This window comes from Arctopsyche grandis, chromosome 4, assembly GCF_051622035.1.
Source record: "Arctopsyche grandis isolate Sample6627 chromosome 4, ASM5162203v2, whole genome shotgun sequence".
NCBI classification, from domain to species: domain Eukaryota; kingdom Metazoa; phylum Arthropoda; class Insecta; order Trichoptera; family Hydropsychidae; genus Arctopsyche; species Arctopsyche grandis.
This window is the reverse complement of record NC_135358.1, coordinates 14119183-14140547: the sequence shown is the minus strand read 5'-3', so window position 1 is coordinate 14140547 and position 21365 is coordinate 14119183. Positions and strand designations below refer to the sequence as shown.

At 33.4% G+C, this 21365-nt stretch overlaps 1 protein-coding gene across 1 annotated transcript in view; it reads left to right on the top strand.

Annotated features, from left to right (window-relative positions):
* The window catches only part of LOC143910967 (pseudouridylate synthase RPUSD2-like), a 148499-nt gene that overhangs the window by 113119 nt on the left and 14015 nt on the right, over positions 1 to 21365 (top strand). The window contains exons 5-6 of the mRNA XM_077429629.1: positions 5723 to 5810; positions 16228 to 16450. Of these exons, the coding sequence (XP_077285755.1) occupies positions 5723 to 5810; positions 16228 to 16450 (311 nt within the window). The remainder of the gene's footprint in view (positions 1 to 5722; positions 5811 to 16227; positions 16451 to 21365) is intronic.

The window sequence follows — 21365 nt, the reverse complement described above, 5'->3', positions numbered from 1 at the left end:
GCCGTTGCGATCGAGTTTCAGCAGTGTTTTCGCAACGATTTAAGGCTAGTACTGAGGTACCCAGAATCCGGCTGAAATGTTGTTATTCAGGCGGGGCTGTGTTTACATTGACTTTGCCCATATTGGCTGCCGTCGACCATCCTCTCTGTCTCTTCAAAGTTATTTGTTATTTTTCAAGATTACCAAGGTCCATTGGAACAACTCGTTTTGCTTAGGATTATATACATACATGCATATGTATGTATATGTACATATTTTAAATCGTTCAATCTAATGGACTGTACAACCTTTTGAGGTTCAACTTTACTCCCAATTCATAGCGTCTGCTGTATTTTATCGCGTCATTCAAATTTGATGCTCGCTCCCAAATCAATAAATACATATGTATACAGTGGCGTGCGGTAGCTTTTGACGAAGGGGAAGCTGTTAACTTTTCGATTGCTGAATTCGCTTCGGCACAAAGATAACCTCGTTTTCAAAAATCGTCAGTAGAACCGTTTTCAAAGCACCTTCACGATTTACACATTTTATAACTTGTCCTAAAATTTCTTTAAATTTATATATTTTGAGTTTATTTTCATATTATTATTACACAAATTTTGAATACACTCAAAAAAGTATGGATCGCTGTATGCTCGGCAAGGGTAGTGAATATATTGGAGAGAGTGAAGAGATTGAAATGGTAATGTCACACTAGAAGAATGGACGAAAGATGGACAATATAAGTGATAGTATGGTACCCGAGAGAGTGTAAAAAGGTGAAAGGAAAGCCGCAAGGAAGATGATAGGTAGACGAAATTAAGAAAACATGTGTGGTGAGATTGATAAGTTCGAAAACAGAGACAAATGGAAGCGTGTTGGAGAGGCCTTCATCCAACAGTGGATGGTGAGTGGCTGTAATTTGTAATGTAATGCAATTTTCTATTATATATGTATGTCCTAGCTAATATCCGTAAAATATCTAATCAAAATTTAAGATATCTGCAATTGAGTCACTATATGTGCCCATAATTATGAAAGTGGTCTAAGTCAAGAAAAATATTATTTTTTTTTAAGTCGATTTTATCGTTTAATATCGGTTATATTGTAATATGTAATTGATTAAAAAAAAAAATTTTTTTTCTTGATTTGGACCACTTTCATAATTATGGGCACATATTTGAAAGTGGCAGAAGTCTAATTTTCAATTCCAAAAACACTATTTCAGTTTGACTTCATTCACAAATTGTTATCGCTACTTTTAATTCGATGCGTCCAGGATCTCGGAAATGCAGAATAAACTTATTACAAGACACCAATATTTTTAAATATTGTAAAATTCAAAACATTAAATTTAATGTTTTGCAGATTTTTTTTTAAAAATGCAAAAAAGTGGACTTATGCCACTTACGAATATAACAGCTCAATTATTGATCAATACTTCGGCTTCGGGGTATACATATGTAAGTATATTACATAAACATGTGTATTAGTTTTCCATTGTTTAAAGCCTGCCCTATAGGAAATTTAAAATACGCCTTGAAAACTGGGTAAATACGCTAATTACGTCATTATAGGTAACTAGCTGTATTACCCGGCTTCGCTCGGTATTTGTAATATAAACCGATTAAACATGACCGGGCCCCATGGGACTGCGCCCCGTGGGGACCCTTTGAATCGAAAAAAATCGAAGCGGTGCCTATGAATTGAAAAAAAAGAAATCTAATTTGTCGTCTACGAACGAAGGATACATAGATACATACATACATATATGCATACATACATACATATGTATATGTATATGCAAATTCTCTTTCCAAATTATATTGTATAATATATTAGTATACTCTTTCCAAATTATATTATACATATATATTATATAATATATTAGATACGGCTTACTCTCTAAATGTGAGAGTATTTGTTAGAGTAGCATTGTTTCATATATTTAAATACATTAACTAACAATACTGATAAAATTAACGTACATATATGTATGTATACATATGTATGTACATATGTAGATACAAACAGTTTCCGGGCTTAAATTTTATCATTGCCGTCAGTCAGTTTAATATCTGAACATAATAGGTTTATATAATACTAGCTGTATTACCCGGCTTCGCTCGGTATTTGTAATATTTGATTTTTGATTTTTAAATGCTTTTTATTATTACGAAATTATGTTCACAATACATCTTATATCTATTTTAATAGCTACTGATCTACTGATCATTTTCTATTTTACAATTTTAATTTAATTTGGTTAGTAATCACAGTATTATATTATTCTAATGTTAATCTAAAGCATAATAGGAAAAAGAGCTCAAAAACCTATTTACAATCCTTATGTATTTGTAATATAAACCGCTTAAATATGACCAATCTAATAGTAAACATTTTATAAAATTTATTTGAATAGTTTTATTTTATATAAATTTATTTGAATACTCATTTGTTTTTTTATTAAATTGACTGTCAAGAACAAACAAACATATAAAGTAAGTCTCTTAAATACATATTTTAAAACTAATATTTAAAATACATATTTTAAAAATAATAAAGCGTTTCAAATTTTAATCTCGCCCTTAATTTTGTTTTTATTATTCCTGCTGTGGAAAACACAGATTTTTTTAGAAGAATATGTAAAGCTTCGCTTCATTATTTAAAGTTATCCAAGTACTTGAAATCTTTTTTTAACCTTTTGGAATTATCTTGGAATTTGAAAAACGTACTTTTATAACGAGCACGGGCGTTCAATCGATTTATTTCATTTAAGAAAAAATACCATGATCGATAACGTGTCACTACGAACTCCGAAACACAGCTGAAGTTCAAAACAACATAAATGAAAATAAATGAAACACAACATAAACAATACAACAATATTTCTGCTTATCCGTAAAAATTGCGTTCCCGCTTCGGACTGTATTTTTGTTTCCGTTTCAAATAAACGCTGCAATAAGTTCTCTTTCGTAAAATACATAAGTTCAATTTCTAAAGCGAGGAATTCCAATATCAATTTCCACGAATCCATTTCAATAAGGCGATAAAATGACTCCGAATCGACGACTAATACGTCTTTCACACAATACACTCCTTGCGTTGTACATTTCGAATTAAAAATAAAATTGTATTATGTTAAAAAAAATCTAAATTTGTAAAATATTTTATTAAAATTTCATTAAAAAATTTCACGAATATTATTCGAATAATTGCTCAAATATTTAAATAACGAATAGTTCAAAATAGGCCGAATATATTCGAATATCGAATATTCGGATTGGAAACTCTAGTTCATATGTACATACATACATACGTATGCACCTAAGCTTCCTTTTTATTGGAATTCAATTCCTCACTCATTCACGATTCACATCCAACCGCACAATGATGAAAGTTTATGTAAATAGTTTCAGACGTATTCTATTCGCAACATAATTTAAATTATTGAAAAATATGCCAACTCGTTCAACACGCCATTCTCTCATGTATTTATGTACATATGTATGAATGTATATTAGAACATTACGATATATTTAGACGAGAATAAAACGCCCTCGTATTATTACTTTTAATACATTATGTATAATAGATATGTGAAAAATGTGCATTTTCTCTTGGATAAGATCATTGCAAAAAACTAAAACAAAAATAATCTCCCCCCCCCCTCTTCTCTGTCGCGCTAAGCGATCAATCATTTCATCGTGTACGTGTCCTGCATAAGTTTGAATATGATATATGTATAAATATGTATATCGTAGCCAGAGGGACTATTATTTTCATATTTTAGGTCGAACCCAAACGCCTTCGAGTGTATTGATAGCTAGACGCTTTGTACCCTTTCGACGTAGCGGGCGTCCAAAAGGTTAGATTTTACCCGCTCGCAGAGGTAGACAAATAATATTCGACCTCTTATTGATATTTCAATTATTCGGGATAACCTTTTCGAATCATGCGACTAAATAACTCTATACAATTCAGTGTCTCGAATTAATAATATTTAAATTTTCCTATAAATATATACAGAATCGACGAGAATACCAGTCATATTTACTATTTGGATTTAATTTTAATATATTAATTATGATTATGTTATAAAATTTATAATTCCTCATGATGTTATTACGGGTTGCCCCTGAGCGACATCAATGGTATTAAACTTGTACATACGTACAATATGAATTGATAGATTATAAATTTTGAAATCATATTCAAATAGTGGTGACATAAATAGTGGTCATAGTGGGTAGGATAGTTTTTTCCAATGTGATGGAGGAACCGTTTCAACAATGAAATCAGGTAAATTGGCAAACCCTGATAGGAAGCGATCTTCTTGAAACCACAAATATCCAAGTTTGACCAGCAGCACGGGAGAACTACTCTGAATTTCAATTGAAGTCAACCCAGGGCTCAAACCCAGGAACCTCTCGGTGGTTAACATTAACAAAACCACCGAGTTGGCTAATGTTATATAAATATAATACTAGTGATGCTAGGTTTCGCTCGGTTTCACTTTTGACGATCTCTTCCGTTTTAGCACGGATATAATAAAATTAACTTGAAATGCAGTCTAGTAGTGAGAATACCGTAGAACCATGAAAAAGATTTTAATTTGTTTTTTTTTTATTTATTCGAATCGAAAACAAATTATATTATTTAACGACCGACCAATCACAAGTCTGTTTGACCAATCCAGCCAATCAGAAACGACAATTCTTTTGAATTGAGGTCGACCCAACGGGATCGAACCCGGCAACCTCTCGGTGGTTACCATCAATGCAACCACCGAGCTATGCTGCTGGCTTATATATAATTTGTTATTATACTTTTTCTCTCAAAAAAAAAAAAGAAGGAACAAACCTTGCACGTGTCATATTAAAATAATATCATCATTTGCTTTGAAAAATTTGTTGTTACAGAGCATATGTAATGAAAGATTTTTTTGTAATTAGAAATCGTTTTTACTGAAATTTTATGACACCACTGTATACATACTATGTACGTAAATATGTATTATATACCATTTCATTAAAAAATACTGTCCAAATAAATTCAACTTTCTCGGCATCAATAAGCTCGCGACAATTTATTTTACAATTTAGAGTAGCTTCCAACGAATTCGTTATAATTGGTATTCAAATAGCCAAAAATGATACTTAAATATGACTTGTATATTTTTATAATATTTATAAAAATATACAAGCAGTATCGCATTTTATTATTATCATACCTTGTATTTTGTGGAATTCGTCGCTTAACCCTGATCCGAATCTTACGGCTATTCTTATATTATACGATTGTCAACAGTCTGGTATGCTTCATTCATCGGAGGATATGATACTGAATTTTTACATATCTTACGGAGAACGAACGTTATATTTCAAACGTGCCATATTTCATCGATTTCGATTCACCGAATCACCTTCACGCCACCTCTAATCCCGTAACGAATTTTGACCGACGCGTCGTTTCTTTGGTTTTTTTTTTATTTCTTTTATTTATTTTTATTTTTATATTTGGATGTACAATATCGATTTTGTGCGGCAACGAATCTCATTTCAAATGAAATGCTTGCTTATTCGAATGCAAAATCTGTGCGTGGAATGTAACATTCGTCCTCAATTAGCGTTGATTATACCGTTTGTGGGTACGAATGGGTGCAATTATGGACTAAGGAGGGTGGGCCACCCGGATAGAGTCGTCCACTCCAATTGACCCGAGCTGTTCATGTCTGTTTCAGGCCAAACTCGAGACGAAAGCCCTCAAGGCGAAGAGGCCTGGCTTCACCGACGATCGCTACAACGAAACATCTTACTACATCGAAAATGGTGAGTGATGCCCTTTTTTTATAACCACAATGTTCAAATTCCCAAATCCGCATTTTTTTAATATATATGTTTCCACTTGTAAAATACCGCTTTATATCGATTAGACCGATCTTCTTTAGGGTAAATTCTCATTGACGATAAACTCAATATGTGACCTATTTTGAATTTTTGCTCGATAAAATTGCAAAGGCCACGTAACTCTTGGAGATCAAGTACTGTATAATGAATGTATATTATAGCTCACGCTTTTACCTCGGGTACGATATTTTCTCTCCCCTTAGAAAATTTTTCATTTGAAATTTGTTTAAACTCATGTTTATATTTGAATTCAACTCGTGAACTCATTTAATATTAATCGAAATTTTAACTCGCGTCTAAAAAGACGCTGAAACTCGCGGCTCTAAAATACTTTCTCAATAGTTTTCCGTTTATTTTTTTTTGATGATATTTTCAATCATGTCTTCGATTTACTTTAGCTGAATTTCCTTTCGTTGACACATATGTACATACATGATATAACTAGATAAAAAAGTACATACATGTTATAACTAGAGTTAGGACCGGAAGTGTTTTTTTTTTTTTTTTTTTTTTTTTTCAGGAAACAGGCCGTTTTGGGTCTATTTTCCAGGAAACAGGGCAAACTACAAAGCTAGAGAGCATAAAAAAAGGTTCAACATAAAAATGAACAAAGCACGGCGAACAATGAACTGTGTAAAGTTGGTCCGCTCTTTAGTAATAACTGCTTTCATATATACTTTTTGATCTAAATAGTTTAAGTGAAGCCAAATGCCAATCTACGATTTTCGTCCATAAAATCATTCAGAAATTCAGTAATGTGATATTTTGAAATAGATATTGAGCACGAAATTTTATACGAAAGATTTTCTTAAATTACAACCCCCCAGGTGTTTGCGGTGGATCAATAGATGACGTCATCTTCAACGTTTGACCCAAAAACCTACGGCTTGATTCGTACTCGCAGAAACGCGTAAAGCCAATACGAAATAAAGGTGTATGGGAAAAAAGGCGCCCCATTGCATCTTATTATCTTTTACGAGTACTGTGAGTTGACATGACTTTTTACAGTGAGCATGACTTGAAATGATTTTTTAATAAAATATTTGCCAAATTTATGTAAAGTACGGATCTTAGAAATACCTGAATGCTCAATATTTCCCCCTTTTTCATATTTGAATACGCTTTTTTTACTTTTTTGAATATAAGCCCCTAATTATTCCATCGGCGGATAACAATGTAATTTTTCACAAACAGTGAAGTATATTTATTGCCTTTACAAACCTCGAAATTGTATGAATTTATATTATGTACATGTTACCGTCAAAGTGTATTTATTACCAGTAGTAAGACCTATGTATATTTTATCTGACGTTTTAGATTATTCATATTCGAATACAAATTAACTAGTAGATATTCTGCGGACGAAAATACAGTTTTACCAGCTCGCCAATAATTATATATTATTATTTTATTTTATTATACATCAATTAATCAAGCACACTCGTCTAACAGATTGCTCCAAAGCGACGAGTGTGCTAAAAAGATTAAGAAAAGAAAAAAGTACATGAAATACAAGTAAAAATACATAAATAGAAGAAAAGAAAAATAAGTAAACATGACATAAAAATTCTTAACTGATCAAACTTATAAGCTCTAACAGCTCAGATTTTTATACAGAATGATTATAAGAAGGATTCAACAAAGCATTAATATAACTTACAAATTATTATACGTTAATATTACGAGTTATGGAAAAGAGTTTTTATATTATGATAACACTTAGAATTTGTTCAAAACAAAAATATGACTTTCGGAACCAAACTTAGTACTTTAATTCGAGTGAAGTTTTCACGAAAAACATTATTGTGAATAAAATACGTCAAAATCTAGATAAATATTAGATTCTGTGAATCGTATTCAAAAAGTGGATGAAATACATATAAAGAATGGAATATATGTGTGTATATATACTGATCCTGACCAGTCCATTATTGCATATGAGTAGAGTACGGACCCAAAGTATTTGTAATATAAACCGCTTAAAAATGGCCAATCTCATAGTAAACAATTTATTTGAATAGTTTTATTTTATTCAAATTTATTTGAATAATCATTTGCTTTTGTTTTATTAAATTTAACGTCACGGATTCTATGAACCAACGATACAAAGTATTTTTCAAAATTATATATTAGATATTATACCAGAATCTGGTGCCTCCCCCAGGCCTTCGCCCCCGGCGCTCCCCTGGGCCTTCGCCCCCGGCACCCACCCGGGCCTTCACCCCCGGCACCCACCCGGGTCTTCGCCGCCGGCGCCCCCCGGGGCTTCGCCCTCGCCGCCCCGGGGGCGAAGGACCGTCCCCCGTCTCTTTCGAAATTATATATTAGATGTAATTTAAATTCATATTTTTTATAAAGAAGCTGTAAACTTAATTTTATTAGTGAATTTATTTCAATAAAATTGGAGACTAGTTGACACATATCGTCATACTATTAATTAAAAAAAATAAGATGAGTTGTAATCGGTAGATATTTTACCACTCCGTGACTCCGACAAAAAAGCCGGGATTACAACTTTAAAAAAATTATAAAATTTAATACACTGACTGTAACATATACAAATCATTCACATTCCCAAACAAGGACCCGATTTTATATAAATATTTACTAATCATAAATAAAACAATTTTGTAACTACATATTATAGAAAAATAACATCAATGTTAACTTAGCATGTTGCTGCAATAATAATTGCTGCAATATTAACACTCAGTAACAAAAATCTGAATTGAACTACTGTAACTATGTACATATAAAAGTTTTTGAATAAGACTTACAATGTATGAATCCGAAATGGCATCGGGCACGTAGTGTGTGCTCTTCTCCATTACCTACATATACATATGTAAATATCGTCATGCATGCAATATGCTCATACATACTGGATACAACATGTAGTCCCATAGCAATATCTTGCGCCGTTTACAATCTTGGGTGTGTGCGCTCGCCGAAGTGAATTGAGATAACCCAGAGGAGGAGGGGGGTCAACCCTAGAGACCCCAACGACGTTGGGTTGGAAAAGGGGACGAGGCAAACCGTTGCACCCCTGATAACTCCTCATAAACGGGAGATCCGCACCTTTCGATCTTGATTGGCGCCAGAATGCGCTTTGAATGGACGCTGTTTGCATTTCGATCGAGTCCATCTTCTAGATTGCTCCCGACCGCCCTTTCGTCGTAGGGTCGCTATAGTACGGCTGCCTACCCACTTCGCCTAGAAAGACGTGTCCACCATTTGTATAAATTGGCGGGAGATTTACGATCCCGATAAAAGATAGCGGTGTGACCCTTTCTGCACGCCGGCCCTTTATCCTCGTAGCGTGAATAATGCTTTAATATTCGTGCGAGTAAATTTTGCGAAATCCCTTTTCAACGATCTCAGTTTTTCTCGTCGATAGTTTGACGCGATCGTTCCGCCATTTCCACTCTTTTAACGTCGCGCGTGTTCGTTTTCACGGGATGAAATCTGTTGTTTTGTTTAAATGGCGGAATTGACGCTTTGTTAAATAAACGTACGTGATCACAGTGACTGTGTCCCGTATTATCTATCAGTTACGGTGTGCTTTGGTCACGTACCAACGATGCAGAAATGTTTTAATGTAATCGTGTGTTTTGTATTCTTCAGTCAATGTATTTATGGCTCTGTTGCTCATAGTAAATACCAGTATTACTTTTTATAGTAGTTGCTTATGTGATATGCCTTTTAATGGTTCATAATTACTCATTGTGTGTTATATTTATTATTTGTTTAGAAAAACGTTGCAATTTTCATCAAAATTTTAAGCATGCAACACCTTTTTGCATATCAGTGACTTTAATACTTGCGTTTCACAATTCACTTGAGCGTGCGTGTGACATATTTGAATATGTATTCTTAGCTTGACGTGGCTTAGCTTTCATTTATTCTAATATATTCGAGTGCATATTTTTTTTTATTTCTAATAATAAATTCCAAAATTCTAATCAAAATATCGTAGTTTCAATACACCAACGACGTTTTAGGGGCTTTGATTCATTCTTTATTTCTATCTGTGATTCTCAATCGACGAGGGTACATTTTGAATTACTTAAAAAAATAATAATGGCGGAAAAATATTTCTGTCTTGATTTTGACCTTGCTGCATAGCGGTCATTGTTTATTTTCGTTTCTTTTGACAAACGTTGCATGGGGGGCAGTATAAACACACTTATTTTACGTCAAATATGATAATTAATTAAAAAAAATAGATATATTTATGTAGATAACTCACAGTACGAACAGATATTATTTTTAAGATTACGGGATTGCCCCCAAGGCGACACCTATGGGCGAATTTGTACATACATATGTATGTGTGTAAGCATGTGTATAAATGTATAATATTATAAATTTGAAATTAAATTTAAATAATGGTGACAAATAAGGGTAGGTGGCCAATTCGGTAATTGCCATTTCAACCGTGAAATCAGATAAATTGGCAAACTCCGATAGGAAACGATCGACCTGGAGTCTATACATACATACATATATTTAAGGTCTAGCCAGCAAAACTGATTCAAGAATCGAGCCCGTGACCCATAAGTTGCTAGCATTATACGCTAATTACTTAGCTTTGTTGATGTCCCTTTAGATAATTTAATAGAATGTGGAGTAGGCATAAATAATACTCCTATAATAGAGATTTTTCAAGGATGTATGAATGGCACTTAAAGAATTATTAAAAATGCGAATCAACAGCAATTTGACAAACTTAATTACCTCATACATATATAAATAAGTATGTACATATTAGCGGTTTGAATAGATGACAACTTTCTGTGACGATTTTATTTTTATCTTTGTTTACTTTAGCAACTAGTAAGCATTGTAACTTTTTGAAAAATCGATTGTAGATCTTTCTAATGAGCTTTAAGATTTAAAATTTTAAGCTTTAGCGCAGTGGGAGAATATTTGGACTTAATAAATTACAAACATGTTTTTATTATGAGGAGTACAATATATGTAAACGGCTACCAAAGGGTTTGCGATTCAAAAAAATATTAGGAGTCCATGTGTGTGTTTTAGATTACAACATGTACTCCATATAATTTGGTTTTATCTCATTTCGTGCTTAAATATTAATTTATGAAATTTTCTATGAATTTTACCGCTTAGCCTGTGGCAAGAATTGAATGACATTCTTAAAGTGGTCGTACCTTTTACGACCGACGTGTATAATAATATAATACGTTGCCGGGCTGTTTAATTTGCTTAGGATCGTGTGGGTCCTTAGCGATGTTTTAGCATGGCTTGGCGTGGCTTTAATCCTTTGAGCAGTATTTTTGCACAATTTTAGCCTTTGCATTATACTAAAACAAAAGTGTCCCCGGGGCGAGGCGTGCTCTCCCTGTCGATTTATTGCCACGGATATGTACTGCTTTACCACCGTCACGTTGCGGTTACGTGCCACGTACCATCTGTTTCATTAATGGTCGTGCTAATGTTAAACATCGCGTCTTCTAATTCCCACAATGCTTATTGTTAAATCCAACAATTCAATTGAAAAATTGTTCCTTCATTCCCTTAATTTTTTTTTTTTGGATTTCAAGTTTTCTTTGTCAATTTGTAGAAGGATGTTAACCTCGTTTCGGATAATAAATGTGACATTTTCACGAGTCGTCATATTAAAATTTTATGAAAACGTAAAAGTGGCTGCTTAAAAATTATTTGAGACAATTTCAAATTTACAAACGCAGTTATCATAATAAAATCTTAATATTCAATTTAAATCCGGCCACGTTTATTATACAGCACGTGTATACAGTTCGTTCATCATACATATATTATTGTACATAATGTAAAGCCTTTTTAAATGCTTTATTTTAGAAAAAATTTGTAAAATTCAGCAACTCACAATCACTGTTGTAATATCGTGTAAAAAACGATTTATAGCTTCATATTCGAATATTTGGTAACTTTAGTTATATCAATTCATATAATTTGGACGTGAGTGGTGCATTTAACTCAAAATTGATTTATTTTATAAGATAATAAGTTTTATACTATGTATGTAGTTCTATATTTAAAAATAATTTCACCAAAAACATCGTCATCATCATAATCATTCACAGCCATTTTCCATCTACTGCTGGATGAAGGCCTCTCCAATTCGCTTCCGTTCGTCTCTGTTTTGAGCAACTCTTATCCATCTCATCCCAAACGTTTTTTTTTATAATTTCATCCACCCATCTCCCCTGTGGCCTTTCTTGCACCCTTTTACATTCTCTTGGGTACCATTCGAGCACTTTTTTCTTCCATCTATTGTGCATTCTTCTAACTACGTGATTTATACTCAATTTCTTTACTTTCACCATTACATCAACCACCTTCTATTTTCTTGCCATACTTCTAACCCACGTATTCCTTTTTGTATCTCGTATTGTTATGCCAAGCATATAGCGTTCCATACTTCTTTGACCTTATGCAGCATTCTGGCGTTCAATTCCCAAGTTTCATATCCATACTTCATCTTTTTCTTCAGACACAATGGCATTTTAGAATTGAATACGGCATTCTTTCACCCAAATGCACTATATTCTAATTTGATACTTATTTCCTCTTCTTTATTATCAGACATGTCAATGATTTCACCTTAATATAAATTATTAATTACTTCTACTATTTTACAATGTAATACTATTGAGGATGCAATATTTACTATACATTAATACAGTCTTATATATGTAAAAATCTACTAAATAAAAAACAAGTCACATCTGTATGTATGTACATTGATACTAGGTGGATCGTGAGAAGTAATTTAGTAAAATTTACGCAATGGGAATTAATAAAACATGGACTTAATAAATATCCAACTAAAACCGAAGAAGGTTTTAGGTACACAAAATAGTAGGTAAATGTAAAGACGACAAAGAATATTGATCGTAGAAGATAAACAGGAATAGAGTGTGAGTGTTGGAAACAGTCGACTAGAAGGTTTGAAAAAAATTACCTTTTTCCCAAGTGGAAAATATTGTTAATTTATATGTGTATGCCAATTTCGGGGAGTATTTTTTCATTAATATCAATCTCGTTTGTCACGCATTGGTTAGTATAATATTTGCCACTTTGTATCGCCCATATCGTCTGTCCAGACGGAGTCAGACTTTCGTGCCTGCCTTATAATCATCTGCCCCTAAATCACTGCCCCGTTAATCATAATGCATCGTCTCTAATAAACCTTGGGCGTGGCTCTGTCCGTTCTTCGTGGACTTTGTCTGGCCCTTGGCGGTCACCACGCCCGCCACGTTAAATCGCCAACACGCTTTTGTTTCAGAGAAAATGGCGAATTGAAAACCACACACACACGTCGTCGTTTGTTGTTTTTTTTTTTTTCATCCTTTCATATAACAAACTTGAATTAATTACGAAAATACGCCCATATCCGAATTCGCGTCGGGTTCCGCGTGTCTTGGACATTTGAGGTATTTTTATTTTTGTTTTTCAGTCGACTTCAATACGGTTAGACCCCGACGTTATCAGTTTCGCTTCTGAGAAACGACGCAAATATTCGACGGCAAAAATATATACTACATTTATTATACCTATACATACTTACTTTTTTCTTTTCGATTTATTTCAGCCTAGATACCTTCAAAATTTCGTTTTAGATCCTATCTCGGCGTTATTGTTATTTATATTCCTTTTTAGAATTCCAGATAAAATGGGCTTTTACTTTTCGGCTTCTTTTTTATCTAATTCTATTCGTCTATTCCAAGACCTCGTAGTTTTCTAACGAAAATTACACTTTCACATTTCTATAATATGTATGTATGTTTGAAGCCTTGTCTCGTATAATATTTAATATCAACCCTTATCTTAGATAACAATATTAGACGATCATATGGTAACTGAATGTATGGTATGGTCCACAAATAACTGACGATAATAAATCCAATGTATGAGCCGTTATAATTGAAAGTGGCATAAGTCCACTTTCCTTATTAATATCTTAAATATCTTGCCAAACAATAAATATATTTTGTTGTGCGTTTAACAATATTTTTAAATACTGGTGGCGTATAATATGTATGTACATACGTTTATTCTGCCTTTCCGAGATTCTGGATAAATCGAACTAAACGTAGTGATAAAAATTTGTGAATTAAGTCAAACAGAAAGTGTTTTTGGAACTGAAAATTGGACTTCCGCCCCTTTCAAATATAACGGCTCATATATTCATACATATATGTATAATAATAATGTACATATCATATGATTTCTAAATTGATATATTTATAATCGAGCCATAATATTAACTATTTATTCTAATGCAAATCGGTTGTTACAAATTTTTCTTGATATGTACATATTAATATTCTTCTTTTGTTCATAACCTTCAATCAAGATTATAATTGGTACAATTTCTTAACAAGTATCACATTTTTTAACGAATTTCTATTTACTTTTTGATATCAAGTTTAATGAGGCTGTACATAATTTTTAATATGTAAATGGTTTCCGTTTATCGCTTTTTAACCGTTTTTTTTTTCTTCGTCGTTGTTGTTCCTTAACTAGATCAAAAGGTCGATTGTAGACCTTTAGTTTTGTTTGCCGTGCAGATAGACTCCTTTGGGGTCTGACATTTTGAACGCCCACCCCGCGGGGCGACTAGACAAATTGGCCTTCTACACGACTCAAATGTATTACTCATTCTTATAAACCTTCTTCCTTGATTTTCTGCCTTTTTTCTTTTTGAACCGCATCATCCGGATTTATTGCACTTTATCGCGATTTCGTTTCCACTCTCCGTCCAAACCGTGGCATTAAAGCTGGGCATTTGCTGCGATCAATTCTGAACTTTCCTGCTTTACTATAGTCAGTTCCGTTTCCGCTATTCAATTACTTTTTTTTTAATTGCAGTGGTATATTCGTTGATTTGTATAGTTCCAACCACGTTATATTATAGTAATTGAGTGGAGAGGTAGACTCATAAAAGCATTTTTTCCATTCACCCCTTCGCCCTTTATACTCATAAAAGGTTTCACCTTTATGTAAATTGCGCGTTGACTTTTTACAACCCTTTAATGAAATGGAATGCCTAAAATACGAGCTCATCTTTTCAAAATGTCTACATGTTGAAATATTCTACATTTTTCTTTTCAACCTATATTTTTGTATCCTTTCTTCCAACTAAATTTGCTTTCAAATATTTTCACACGTACGTATGTGATGAAATCATTTTTTTTTCAATTACGAAAATGATAAATGTGTGAAATTATGGATTCAGTAAGAAGAATATATGTACATATCGATGTAACTTTCTACTTATTTTATTATAAAATAAATATTTTAAATTAATAGAAATAAATTACAATTTTATACTTTCAATACGTAGTAGCTATTAATTAATTTCAAACATTATTGTTTTTTATTAAATCATATTATTCAATGATTTTCCTTCTAATGCAAGAAGAAATTAAATATTTATACATTACAATATTATCGAAATTTTAAGGCACTATTTTTCGAATCGAAAAGTATACAAAACATACAGATTTTAACCGGATATTGAAATTTGATATTTAAATACTTTCATTAGAAATCCGCATGCAACTAAACTACATAATATGCAAACTTGACCGAACATTTGGGGTATTTGACAAAAAAAATATATGTACATAGTATGTATGTATGTATGTATCTAGATAAAATGACTTGGTATGTAGATAAGTAACTAGGAATCAGAAAAATCCCAACATTTATCACTACCGGTAATATCTTTATTTGCCGGTATTGGTTTATTAAAGCAATTAATACAATGCAATTGAGTTAATAGTTCATAAAATATTAAATCATTAACTATCGGTTTATCGGTTATTATTTTAATTTTTTTACTTTAATTCATTTATTACTTTCTAAATCACAAAAAAAAATGTTTTGAGTGCCTCTAAACCGCGCAAATACACTTAGCGGCTTCTTTGAATAACAGGTCAAAGAGGAGTTGACTGTCGGCTCATTCTTCGACGATACAACGTTTTCTTCTAAATTATAATTATTATATTTCGGTACTGACGGTAGTACCAAAGATTAAAATTTTGTCCAAACACCGCAAGAAACGGTTTCGGTAGTCGGTACATTGGAATCCCTACATTCCCTGCATGACTTTCTTTACCATACCTATTTCGTACAACTTTCTTAACCACCACATATGTAGTACGTTAATTAAATTGGCACGCGACAGTACCCTAAATTCCCCTATGAGTATTATAATTTGTGTCACATTCAAATAATTTACACATTTCTCCCCCAATACATAGATTTTTTTTTTTAATTATATGTTTATTGTTTTTCATTTAAATCATATATGCGTGTGTTTTAGGTCTCCGCAAGGTGTACCCTTACTACTTCACGTTCACGACTTTCACCAAGGGCCGATGGGTGGGCGAACGCATACTGGACGTGTTCGCACGCGAATTTCGTGCCCACCCTGCAGCCGAATACGAGAGGTGCGTTCGTGCTGGCACGCTCACAGTCAACTACGACCGCGTGCCACCTGACTACAGACTCCGCCACAACGATCTCCTAGCCAACATCGTGCACAGGTGATTATTACAACTCCCCCCCCCCTCTCCACTTTTTATTTGTATGGTTACTATTCATCCTCCCCTCAAGTTGACTTCATTCATGGTACACAAAAAGGATTCAATCCCCCATGCAATTTCAAGATATTATATATGTATATGAAATAATGCAATTTTTTTCAATGCGGATAATCCACGCTTTATTATTATTATTATTACTTTATCTATTGCACCTGTGATTTCTGCTGCAGAATTGTAACTTTGTTGTATTGGGTGAGTCGCTGCTTACGATATGGATTTGTTAATACAATAATGATGGGGAAACTTTATCGTTATCAGATTATGAGAAAATTCTACAATCTGCTCTAGATGATGCGATAAAAATGCATGTAAAACGATTTTCCAGTTAATCCAAATACTTCAAAAATTATTTTATCTTTCGTCTTTGAATAAATTGGACTATCTCAAATAATCTGCTTTAGGGTATGCTGAGTATGTGTTTTTAAAAATTATAGAATATATAAATCTGTAAAAAAATATTATAAAACGTGTTTGGACCACTAATTGAAATCGAATTTGAAAGTGTATTTTGATCGATGCATTTTTTCATTTGTTAATTTAGTATGGTTAGTTATGTATTTATTCATTCATCATAAAAGCCTTAACCCTTTGGCTGCTACGAGGTTTTTCAATGTCCAAGCGAAAAATGCTAACATTTGTAATTATTTTGAAAAAAATTAATATAATATTTTTTTTTACATACTTACTTCGCCGAACACTCGTAATTTTTATAATACTTTATATACATTTTTAAGAAGCAGTCGTGGACTCGTGCTCTCTCTTTCTGTCTTGCTTTTACATGCGTGCGTGCGAAAGAGATACCTACATATATACACTAAATAAGTTTTGACGATTGTTTTCCGAGGCTTTATTCTTTTCAATAATCTATTTTTAGATATCGATGTATCCTTACAACATGCGATATATTCGAAACAGTTAGCGGTCTCTCTTTCTTTCTTTCTTGGTTTTAATTGTGTACGTATGAGCGAGACACACAAGGATGCGAAGTTTCTAATAATCAAATAATTTTTCAACATGTATCATAAACATTTTGTATGCATTTCAGTTGCATTTGATTGATTGCATGAATTCGTGACGTCTCGTGACCTATATAATTGAAAGCGGATTTCTATTGTTTTTTGCCATTTATTTTAACTCTGCAAAATGATATCGGACAGTGAAAGTGATGAAAGCGAAATAATAGCTCCTCGCCGAGGAACTCGACAAATCAGCAGCTCTACTGATTCTGAAAATGAATTTATCGATAATAATCAATTCCCAAGTAATAACTCCTTATATGACATTGACAACGAACCCGAAATTTACTTTGATGATGAACCCGAAATTGAAGAGCTTTTATTTAAAAAATTGATAAATATTTATAAAGCTTGATTGAAAAATAAATATAAATACGTATATAAAAAAAATGTTTCGTGCCACTGATGCGCTGGTGGCTCAAAGAAAGTATCGAAATACGACAATTAATGACGTCAACAACGATCGTCGTAGCAATCTTCGCCGATTTCAAAACAACGATTTATCGTTGTTGTAGCAGTCAAAGGGTTAAATGATACTACGAATATACCTATACATACGTATGTAGTATTGAAATTATTTGTCTTATTCTATAAAATAAATGTATTTTTTTGTAAAGGTCATCATCGTCACGGATGATAATTTATAAAAAAATTGCTAAATAAAAGAATTTCACTCGTTCAAATCGTATATGTAGATCAAGATTCTATAGAATGAAATAAAAAGCTAATAAAATTTCGCAATTCGGTAAATTCTTCAATTTCGACGAAACTTTCTTCTTCGATACATCTCCGTTGGCACGTATTATTAAATTATTCATCGCTTTAAATGTATTAAATTCAATGTATTCCATGAAGCACTATTCGTTATATTGAAAATATAACATTCAACGACCCACTTTTTGTCCGAGGTAATCAATCAAATCAAATCTAACGTCGAACGAGTCAAAACGAACACCCTCCCACCCCCTTCCCTCATACACACACACACATGTACATAGGTATTTTCATAGAATTTTTTTTCTCAAGTTTGAATCTGCATTTTCCGATTTTACATTGCTAACGGGCGCTGGAAAATTTCATAATACGTTCCTTATTTAGTGTGCGAACTCTTTGTGTATATTTTCGGTCGGGTCATAAGATTACAAACGCGATGGTGTTCGACATCATTTATCACGCGCCTGTTCACCTGTCGCCGGCGACATGATGCGATTTTAATGCCACTTGTCCTTTGTGCCGACACGCGTTTTGTGTACACACAGACAGCCATTTAATAATGGTGCGTAAGTGCCCCGGACGAATTAAGCGGTCCATTATGTCCCGGTACTTGGACGATAATACATATAAAGCAAATCCCACCCCAATATCCCCCCTCCTTCGTCGAACTTTCACCAGTCATCGTACAATACGTTCGTCCTCGAAGCTTTTCATCCTTGTAGGTGTGTGGGTGTATCGATTTTGGTTGTAATGATTTCCGGATTTCCTCCGATCGCCATTGCATCGTGAAAACCGGAAATGGACGCCGGATTATCGAGCACTGGCAGCAGTTCGCAATGCCACTTCCGACGACCATTACTCACACGAGTCGTTGTTATCTGAAACGGACTTGCGGCTTGCTGCAAACTTGTCGTGTCGTGCAACATTCGTATATGTAAATATGCATAATTGGAAAAAAATCCCATTTATTTCAATTTAATTTTACCTGTTTTCGATCTATCACTGAGCAGGCTGGGATTTAAACCCACTACCTCTCTACTGGTAAACAACAGCTTAGCCAGTGAGCTATGCTATGGCTTGATATGGAAGTCATACAAAAATCATATGATACGTTTTTTCTACATATTTTTAATACTAATCATATGCTTAGAAGGCGTGTAATAAACACATTTCATTAATTTCGATATCTTGTACAAATGCCTGCTAACACTTGCCCACTGCGCTAAAAAAATCCGCTAGCCACTGTGTCGGACTCATAGCGTCCAGTTATATAAGTGTGTTTTGAGTTAAAATACTGCAAAATTTGCGATTTTAATTACCTATAAAAATCATTTTATCGGGTATTAAATGTCGAATAATATAAATAATTTTAAGAAATGAAAAAAAATAGCGGCATAAGTAGAGCCGTCATTCCAAGGCGGATATCATTCTTACATTGACCGTTAAGCGTGGCGCATACTGAATTCTCTCTCTCTCTCTCTAGCATCTGTGTGACATGGGACTTCCCGCGAAAATAATTATTTCTGTTAATATTGATCAATGTTTTTATTTCCGTAATGACATAATTCGAATCATAGAGGTTTTGATGAAGAATATATAAAATATGAAAACCTACATTCAGTATATTTGGAGAAGTAAAGTAAAATATAAATCCTAGTCACTCGTTATCCATCACAGTGTGGCAAGTGTTAATGATACAGAATAGTATACTGCTTTTAGAGAAGAGTGATAAGTTATAAGAATCGCAACCATTTTCGTGTCTGTTATAAAATATTGAATTATAAGGTTGATTTAAGATTGAAGTGATCAAATTGCTTTTGTTTTTAAATAAATAATTAATTACTATTGTTTTGACAAATTATATTTCTGGTCTTATTGCTATATTATATTTAGCTACGGAATCCAGGCAATTTGCTTCGTCGTACTAAGCCTTTCGTGATTGTGATCAAATTTCGTCGTGTCCAATTTATTCTCAATAATAATGCCCAACGATGCTTTTAAGAACAATGACTTTCGACATGGTAGAATTTCAAATTCAACGCGAGATTTTGTCATCACAAAAGCTCGTCGGAAGTACCAATCAACTTTTGTCTCTGGTAGGCATTCTTTTCAGACAGTCGATTACCGGAGAACCTTCTTCTACTACTTTGCAGACTACTCCCTGCCATATCGTTTTGCAAATTACTAATGGCCTCAATTTCCGGCATTCTAACCCGATTGCAGCACTGTTACTCTCACTCCTGCCCGCCAGTTTCCTTTCGCTCGTGAATTCGTCGAAGTAAATAGGTTAAAAAAAGTCCCCGTGTAATCAATTATGTGAGTTTAATCCTGACCCTTTGTTTAGTTTCCATACAATCGCAGAAATTTTTCGAGTCGTACGTACGTGATCCGAATATCGCGAAACGATCGATACGTATAAATTCCGTATGAAACACTTTTTTCCAGTCTTAGTTGACGCTGAAATTTATCGTGGCGTTGTGGTAATTTATGGCGACATGGTTTTTTGTCATCAATTTCTTTTTTTTCCTCTTGTTTAAATTTGTATATATTTTTATCGATGTGAAAACTCTTCGCTACGTTTCGTTTCGGAGGAAATTCGGAAAACTGAAATCGACGTCGACACAGCATAGCACAGCCACGAGTCAATTTGTTCGCGTCGCAGAACTGACTGAAGATAAATTGCTGAAAGAAGAATCACCATAACCGTGCTCCAAAGAAAAAGTATTGCCTCCACGAACGAAAAAGGAAAAAGCATTATCAATTAACTAACCGACGGTTAATCGGCTCTCCTGACCGAATTGGCCGTCATTATCTACCACAGTTCGATTTTTAACTCGACATTCGATTTGCAACTTACATACTTACGTACATATGTATATCGAACGAATCCGGCTATCCTCTGTCACATTATGAATTCGTAATATACGCCGTCCGTGAATGGACTGAAAATATTTTACAAAAAAAAAAATGGAATAACTATCGTCTATTCAAAAATATTATATATGTATATTTAGGTGTGTGCAAATATAAATCAGTATACTAGACACGTTCCACCAGCTTTTTCATCCTTTGAAACTGGGATTTTACCCCGACGGGATTGGGTAAGTTTTCATACGAAAACCTCG